This window comes from Nansenia antarctica (genome assembly GCF_963989245.1).
Source record: "Nansenia antarctica genome assembly, chromosome: 5".
NCBI classification, from domain to species: domain Eukaryota; kingdom Metazoa; phylum Chordata; class Actinopteri; order Argentiniformes; family Microstomatidae; genus Nansenia; species Nansenia antarctica.
The window spans coordinates 11,077,965-11,086,013 of NC_137690.1; the positions used below are offsets into that span (position 1 = coordinate 11,077,965).

General features: G+C 46.2%; 2 protein-coding genes across 2 annotated transcripts in view; one reads left to right on the forward strand and one right to left on the reverse strand.

Annotated features, from left to right (window-relative positions):
* Positions 1–1,019: 1,019 nt before the first annotated feature.
* On the reverse strand, positions 1,020–5,300 carry arsk (arylsulfatase family, member K). The gene is made up of 8 exons (XM_080532177.1): positions 5,074–5,300; positions 4,456–4,585; positions 4,063–4,222; positions 3,307–3,589; positions 2,990–3,161; positions 2,600–2,824; positions 2,053–2,271; positions 1,020–1,593 (listed from the first exon to the last, which is right to left on the reverse strand). Exons 1-8 carry the CDS (start codon positions 5,179–5,181, stop codon positions 1,325–1,327), a joined length of 1,566 nt encoding a protein of 521 aa, XP_080388303.1. The 5' UTR covers positions 5,182–5,300; the 3' UTR covers positions 1,020–1,324.
* Positions 5,301–6,489: 1,189 nt separating this feature from the next.
* The window catches only part of wdr54 (WD repeat domain 54), a gene marked incomplete at both ends in the record, with an annotated part of 2,224 nt that continues 664 nt past the window's right edge, over positions 6,490–8,049 (forward strand). Inside the window, 7 exons of the mRNA XM_080530930.1 lie at positions 6,490–6,714; positions 6,869–6,931; positions 7,047–7,113; positions 7,205–7,261; positions 7,364–7,491; positions 7,760–7,860; positions 7,950–8,049. The exon at positions 7,950–8,049 is cut by the window's right edge and continues 63 nt beyond it. Coding sequence (XP_080387056.1) covers positions 6,490–6,714; positions 6,869–6,931; positions 7,047–7,113; positions 7,205–7,261; positions 7,364–7,491; positions 7,760–7,860; positions 7,950–8,049 — 741 coding nt within the window. The remainder of the gene's footprint in view (positions 6,715–6,868; positions 6,932–7,046; positions 7,114–7,204; positions 7,262–7,363; positions 7,492–7,759; positions 7,861–7,949) is intronic.

An 8,049-nucleotide genomic window follows, 5' to 3' on the forward strand; every position in this document is an offset into this window, starting at 1 on the left:
GTAACACCTTCATTTGTGTTGCAGGATCCACTGGACAGTTTGTTCTAACTCAGAGTCCTGCTGTGAAAGCAGTGTCAGTGGGACAGTCAGTCAGTCTCAGCTGTAAAGTCAGCAGTGCTGTGTATAAAGATAGTAATGAGTATTTAAGCTGGTACCAACAGAGAGCAGGAGAAGCTCCTAAACTCCTCATTGATATCGCTGTTCGACTTCAGTCTGGGACTCCATCTAGATTCAGTGGCAGTGGATCTGGGAGTGACTTCACTCTGACCATCAGTGGAGTCCAGGCTGAAGATGCAGGAGATTACTACTGTCAGAGTTTACACTACCCAAACAGTGTCTGGGTGTTCACACAGTGATACAGAGCCGTACAAAAACCTCCCTCAGTCAGACTGCACAGTGACTGCACTGCTACAGCTGGGACCAACTGCAGGTGCTGAGGGGGAAGAGACAGCGACATGGAACACTGACCTATGATACACTGAGTTAAATATATCAGTGATGCTGACAATATACTATGTCAACTCATCGACAGCCATGTCAAAGTTCTCCACACACTCCTACCAACACCTACATTCACTAATTTAGACCCAGTGTTGATTAGTGACTTTCTCATTTATCATGACTCAGACTAGTCACTAGAACATGATGACTGTTTCATCATATAAGTGAATGACAATAGAACAAAAAAGAAAATCTCACCGTACACAATATAAGATGTCTGCTCTGGCTCAGTTGGGACCATGAACAAAAAACCTATGAGTTTACTGTACTGTAAGTCTTTAAATAATAGTTAGCTAAATAGCATAGACAGCTGTCCATAGCAACTATTCAATGGTTAATGTTAAGAGTCATCTTTCCTGTGGCTGAACGAAACTGAGAAAAGGAAAATGAGGAACTACATGTAAAACATGTTTTTTTTATTTTGGTCTTCATAGGCTACAAAAATAACGTATTAACTTTGTACCACTACAATAAAAAGAATATGACTCAATATGAGGCCCGCTTCAGTCTGTTGGGTTTTCCAGAGTTCTGACTAATTGCTCATGGCCTGACGGATTGGAAAGTCATGTCAACATTAAATCATTTACAATACAGACAGGACACTTAAAGCACTGATATTTGGAGCTTTTCCTGAGATAATCTGGATTAGCACAATTCACTGCTCATCTTTCCACTGTGATAGCTAATGTGTGGTGAGCTATCTGGATCCCGTTGCGGCAGGTGGGTTGGGTGCCACACAATGGATGAAGTTAGTTCTCCATAACGCAAACCTTGAGCGTCTGGAAAAGCAGTGTGTAAATCCAATTCATTATTATTATGAACATCATGTCATAAGCCAGTCATTGACCACACGCTCATTGTTCTTCACATCCTGCTGCCAGTCCAGATGCCATCTCAGGTTGGCAATGACCTGGGTATAGTTGTCACTGAGACTGTTGCGCCACGCTTTAAACTGTTGTTTGTTGTAGTGATGGACCGCCAGAGAGACTCGAGGGTAGTCGACTGTGCTGCGAAGCAACTTGTCCAGACGCCGACACACGTCAGGGAATTTGGACTCCACATTGTGAAGTTCTTCCTTGTCCACCGTCAGGTCTGGGGGGTGGGGGGCGGGGTGTTCAAATTAGTTATCTCTCTCAGCAGTGTGAAATAACAATGAATTGGTGAGGATGATTAGACACTGTAATATACCAATGATAGGGCTTACACACCGGCAGTTCCGAACGCCGGTTCGCGTTCGCGTACCGAAACCTCCGAACGTTGGCGCTGTCTGGCGAACGAGCCCGCGTTCATACCAGTGTATCGTTCGCCAGACATCGCCAACGTTCGGAGGTTTCGGTACGCGAACGCGAACCAGCGTTCGGAACTGCCGGTGTGAAAGAGGCCTGAGAGTCGCCATTGTAAATCTTTGTCTGGGAACCTGACATGCCATCATTTTATCAAGAATTGGTTCATAATTGACCCGTCTGGTAAAATAAACATTAAAAAAAGCAATAAAACCAATACACACTCTCTTCCTTTCTGGCAGTTCTTATGTTTCTTTGAGTGGCTCACCGAACAGCTGCGGAGGGACACTCTGGCCGTCTGCGTAGGCTATGTACTTCCACCGCCCCTCCCTCAGCATGTAGGTGGATGCGTTGGCGTTGCAGCCGTGGTATTCACTCAGTACCCAGTCTGGACGGGTCTTAGCGGGTCGGGCTCCACCAGGCTGGGACAGCAGAGGAAGGAGGGAGTGACCGCTGATGCCGCTTGGTACAGTGATGCCCGCTACATCTGCAAAAATTTACGTGGCACAGAATCAGTTCACTAAAGAGATTTCTACCTAAAAGGGAAAATAGATAACAGGCACCGCTCTCTACTACCTCTGCTTTGATGGTCTGAAGATCTCCTGGGCAACAGCCTCTTAAATACCCCCATGTTTCACCCTAAGAATAACCCGCTGTAGATCTGAAAGGATTGGATGCATCAGAGCAGCATGTCCAATGGTTAATTGTGTCCTCTGGATGAGAGGCATATATATATTTACCACCTATCCAATCCTCTCAGATCCACAGGAGTGGCTAGGGAGTAGGAGCTCAAGGTAGATTTGTTCTTAACTTACCCATCACAGTGGGGTAGATGTCCACTAAGGACACTGGCTGGCTGAGCAGCTGACCAGCCTTCACCCCTGGCCCCATGATGAGCAGGGGAACGTGGGAGCTGCCTTCAAACATGGACATCTTGTAGAACTGTCGGTGCTCCATGGCCAGATCGCCGTGGTCGGCGGTGAAGACCAGCACGGTGCTGTCCAGCAGGTCAGAGTCCCGCAACGCTGAGATCACCTGGCCTGAAAGGACAACCAGAAGACACCAGCGTCTTTTGAGCAGACAACCAGGACAATACTTCTAAAAAATACTCCAAAATACTTGAGGTGTGCTTGACTCATCTAGTGAAAACCCTGCACACTTTGTGCACGCAAAATCAGCAAGTGCAAAAGTACGTAGTTACCGACCCAGCATGGCGTCTGTTTCAGCACACATGGCATAGTAGAAGGCTCGTATGTTTCGGACCTCCTCCTCTGTAAAGTTACCGCTGCAATTCTTGGTGAATGTGGAGTAGTAGTCTACAGGGTGCATGGAAGACAAGGGCAGCCATTTTGGAATAGAGATGAGCTCTGGCAATACCTGTGTATGGGGAGGACAGGAACCTCTTGTTAGAGAATCTGTGAGACGAACGTAACAATATTCCAAACTGCAGGTGTGAATCAAAATAATGGTTACATGGATCTTAGTAGGGGGAATAAGACTTCAATCTAGTGAGTGAACATGCCTTTTTGAGCCAGTATGGGGAGGTGCGGAATGTGGACCCCCCAGCGGTGGGGCCAAGGGAGTCTGTTCGGTAGGGGTGCGGCAGATTCAGGCCCAGATAGAGGGCAAAAGGCTGGGAGAGAGATGTAGTGCTGTGGCGGATCCACTGTGTGGCGCTGTCCGTGGTTCTCCAGTCCTTGGTCATGACCTTCACTGTGGACGCATTCCCAACCAGCTCTGTTACAGGCCGGCCCTCCTGTCGCAGAAGGAACGGAACGTCTCGCGTCCATGCTTCCACTCGATTGCTGGGGTGTATATACGCACGCACGCATGCGCACACACACACACACACACACACACACACACACACACACACACACACACACACACACACAGTTATGGACAAAATATTGGCAAATTTGATATCAAATTTGGCTTTTTTGCTCTGCTTTTTTAAGTTGTTCCAATGCAAAAAATAGAATGCTTTGCTATGTGAATACCAAAGTCCAAAACATTTAATAGCAAACATTTTCTGGGAGAAGTGGTGCATTTTCTGACAGTGCAGGGGAGCAAATATTTTTGGCCATGATTAAATAAATCAAACTGATGAATAAGGAGTCGGAAGTCTAAGTCCAAGAAAAAATGTGTAATATTTTGTTTATGCACGAGGCTTCATCGTCCCTAAATGATGCCATCAGTACAGTAACAGACTATTCATTGTATATCCACATGTTATGAACATGTTACAGACAAATTCTCCTCTCACAGGCCACCCCACCTGACAGAGTGACTTCCTGATGTGTAGTCTAGCTTCCCCATTCTCCGGGTGTAATAACCATTCTTTTGTAGAAGGCCCATCCATGTCGTAGCATTGGGATCCAGGCACTTGTTGTTATTCCACGACTGTGTTAGATGGACAAAGCGACCGCTCCACATAGCTGTGAGGACAAATCAACATTAATTTAACATGTGAAATGTGCACTGTTGCCCTTAGTTTAAAACAGACTGGAATTGGAGTTTCTCTGGGGTAGGCTACATTCAATTCACTGCACAATGCTGTGTCACCATCTGGAATTATACATATACCGGTAGGCTGAGTGAAGTGTGTATACTGAGTTGTGGCTTGGTATAACCCTGCATTGTGAATGGATATTTGAGATGAGCATGGTACCTGCTCTGGAGGGGCAGCAGATAGGAGAATTGGTGTAGGCATTCAGAAAGGTGGTGCCGAGCTCTCTGATGTAGTTAATGTATGGTAACTGCACCGCTTTACTCCCAGGGTCGAAGGTCAATCGCCCATCCTTCAGAAAGAGACAAACCAGAGGTTGAGAAAAACAACTGTTATTTATTTAGAGAATAATAGCAGAGGAACAACAGCTGCAGAGACCACCAAGCACCACCAAGCAGTTCACAAGAGTTATCAACAGATCAGTAAAAGCAGAACTGTAAATAGCACAAAGAAAGCCTTTAAATGTGCAATAATACTATGTGCAATATGACAACCCTCGGGTACATAAGGTTCAGAGATAGGAAATGTTAGGATATTTATAGCATAGCATAGAGTACAGCACAGTGTTTTATTTGTATAGTATAGTGGATAGTGTATATAGCCTTTATTTATGTAAACCAGCTCTTTTCCCTTCTTGTTTTTAGCTTTTTTCCTAGCACCAGGGGAGCCCCCCCCTCCCAAATTTCGTTGTATGGTACCTGTACTATATCAATGACAATAAAGACCATTCATTCATTCATTCATTTAATCGTAGCCTAGGAGTCAAGTAAAATCTCTCACAAATGCATCCGCCATCACCATCACGATGTTAGGTCTGCTTGTCCTGTTTTGGCACAGACCTCCACGACTTTGAGAGAGAATAAGGACAGCTAAACAGAACCCAAACATGACTCCAGTACAGTTGCAGATTGGCCTCGAGACTTTGACCTAATGATAAAGCCGTTTCCGAAGGGAATTAAGTAACTTTCCCAGTGAGTTTTTCGTCAAAGCAACTACTGCTCTGCAACTTTTTTGTCATGTTTACATGTTGATCACACGTTCGTAAATTTGCTTTGATAGCGCCGGAGCGCACACTGGGTTCAACATCACAATGGCACTAAGTCATTTGATTGGACGAGAGGCAATCCGTGAGTGCTGATCAGATTTCCAGAGCGTGTTTACGAACGCATCCGCAGTTGTACGTGGTGACGTAGGACGCCAGGGGGTGGGCCTGGAGGCGGAGCTGCTATCACTATGGCTGCGAAGGACGCGCGGTGGTACATCTAATGAAACGAATGGTAACAACTTGTTGATCAATGTCTATTCCGCGAGCATAGATAGCTAGCATAACCAACTAGCTTGCAAATATGTGATATTTTGATATTTTATTAAGGATCCCCATTAGATAGTGCAGTGTAGTCTCTCAACTCAGCACGTTAGAATGGCATGATCAAACCTCCAAGCTGCTTTACTTGCCACTAGCTAGCTCACTAAATAGCGAGCAGTCCCCAACTCGTTTGCTTATATATTATTATAATATGTTATATAGCAGAGTTACAATGTGTCAGATGAGATGTAACGTAGCTAACAAGCCCGCTAGTCTCTGTCTAGTGATAAATAATCAGATATTAGCGTTTTGCAGCTACCCACCACAAACCAAGAGGCCACGCTGATTAGCCTGATACAACAAGCTCTGGTAGTACCAGTGACCACTCTGCCTGGCCAACAATCCCATGTTTAAGCGGCTGGCTAGGTGGCGATTAGGCCAAATTTGGCACTGCAGCTTCCGAGGCCAGGGACACACTAGCCTTCAGTCTTGGCAGCATATCCTAGGGCTTGGCTATCTCTGTAGCCCAGCTTGCAAAGTGCACCAGTAAGAGATATCTAAACCCAGCTTGAAGATGCACGTGTACCTTTTATTTCACTGTGCAGACATGTCTCGTCATCACACCCTCATTACAGGCCTTGTTTATACTCCTTCCTTGAAGAAGTCACATCTGTCACAACATGGTTGCTGAAAGCAATGCAGTGGGAAAACTTGACCAATCACCCAATCACAATAGACCAGTGATAACGTTACATTTTCAAACATGTGTCTCCTTTTTCAATACCAACAGGCTTTCGTTTGCATTCATCCCCAGAATTAACACAAACAGTAACAACACCACCTGCGCCCTCCCCGTTTACCCAATTAAGTTGGCTGACTGAAAGTCAAAGATGTATCACAAAGAGAAAAGCATCCAGATTAAAAGCAGCGCGTCTGCGCTGTACAACAACCTGAGTGTCCTGCGGATAGCCCCGAGGAGCCTCACCTACTTCGCCGTGGTACACGCCAATGTGGTCAACATGGTCAGTGCGTCCTGGGACGGCCTCAGCTACTCCCACCGCCAGCTGCAGTCCAAAGAGGGCAACGTAGCCACCAGCTCCTCTCTCATCATGCAGGTACAGTAATGCCAAGCAGGATGGCTGGTCCGAAGGGGTCTCGAGATAACAAACTGCAGGGTGGAGTGTATGTGTGTAAACTCAAGAAAACTGTGACATGGTAGAAGATAGCAGTAATCATTTTCAAGTGAAAACTATTGTCTCCCCCTTTCAGGCAGCCTGGTGTGTTCTCCCATCTCGGGATCTCTTGGTGCTCACCTCTCAGAAAGGCATTCAGGTAAGCTATCCTAGGTGTGTGTGTGTGTGTGTGTGTGTGTGTGTGTGTGTGTGTGTGTGTGTGTGTGTCTGTTTCTCTTCACTAGGTTTGACTAAATGGTATGTCTTTGTTTTAGATGTATGAGTCGGATGGATCCATAATGGTGTACTGGCATGCACTGGACACTCCTGAAACTCCCACAGGTAGAGCTCTTCAAATGACCCCCCCAAAAAATGTGTGTGAGTGTGAGTGAGCCTCTGTAAGCTACACTGACACACCCCTTGTGTTTCCCAGCTCAGGCGGTGTTCGCCCGAGGGATCGCAGCCGTGCGGGAGAAATACATCTGTGTGGGTAAGTACAGTATGAGAACCGTAGCTCTCTGGGTCTCTTTCTTTCTGTTTCTCTCTCTCCAGCTCTTCTTTCTTCACTCTCTCTCTCTCTCTTTTTCGACAGGCGTGTCGTCTGGTGCTGTGCTGGTGTTCGACGTCCCCAGCAAAGGCAGTAACATTACTCTCTCTGAGGTGCTGGAGGAGCACAAGGAGGCCATCACAGACATGGCCTCAGAATGCTCCGGAAGCCAGGTATTGAATGTAACCGACAAAGAACAAATAATGAATAGAACAGCCATAAGCCCTGTGGGTCTCAGGCTGAGGCCCTGATCATTTTGGCTGGAACACCAAAGATGGCTGTCAGTACACCCACCAATGACTATTTTGTTTCCAAAGGGAATGTCTGCTCTATGGATTGTAATTGTATGAAGATGGATATACTTGATTATTGTATCTGTGAACTATAATGTTTGATATGTATCCTTTATTATACCCTTCCCTCCTTCCCTTCCTACCCCAGGAATGCATTGCTGACATGGTCAGTGCAGATGACTCTGGTCTACTCTGTGTGTGGAAGTCAGGGGAGGACTTTCAGCTGCTCAACAAGATCCCTGGCTTTGAGTGAGTATATTTCTCAGGGCTAGGGGGATAGAGGATAATTTGCAATACATACAGCAAAGTGATGTTGCTAATATTACCCCCACCCCTAGTATGAACTGCTCCTCTGTAAAGCTGTGGAAGGGTACAGTGGTGGCAGGCTACGGTTCGGGCCAAATCCGCCTTTACGAGGCCGTAACGGGCATCGTCCAA

Coding starts and splice junctions, on each gene's coding strand:
- arsk (XM_080532177.1), bottom strand. CDS start 5,181: ATGTTTGGGTTCTGTTTAGCTGTCCTTATTCTCTCTCAAAGTCGTGGA. Junction 4,223..4,455: donor CTGCTGCCCCTCCAGAGCAG/GTACCATGCTCA, acceptor TTGTCCTCACAG/CTATGTGGAGCGGTCGCTTT. Junction 3,162..3,306: donor CCCCATACTGGCTCAAAAAG/GCATGTTCACTC, acceptor CCCCATACACAG/GTATTGCCAGAGCTCATCTC.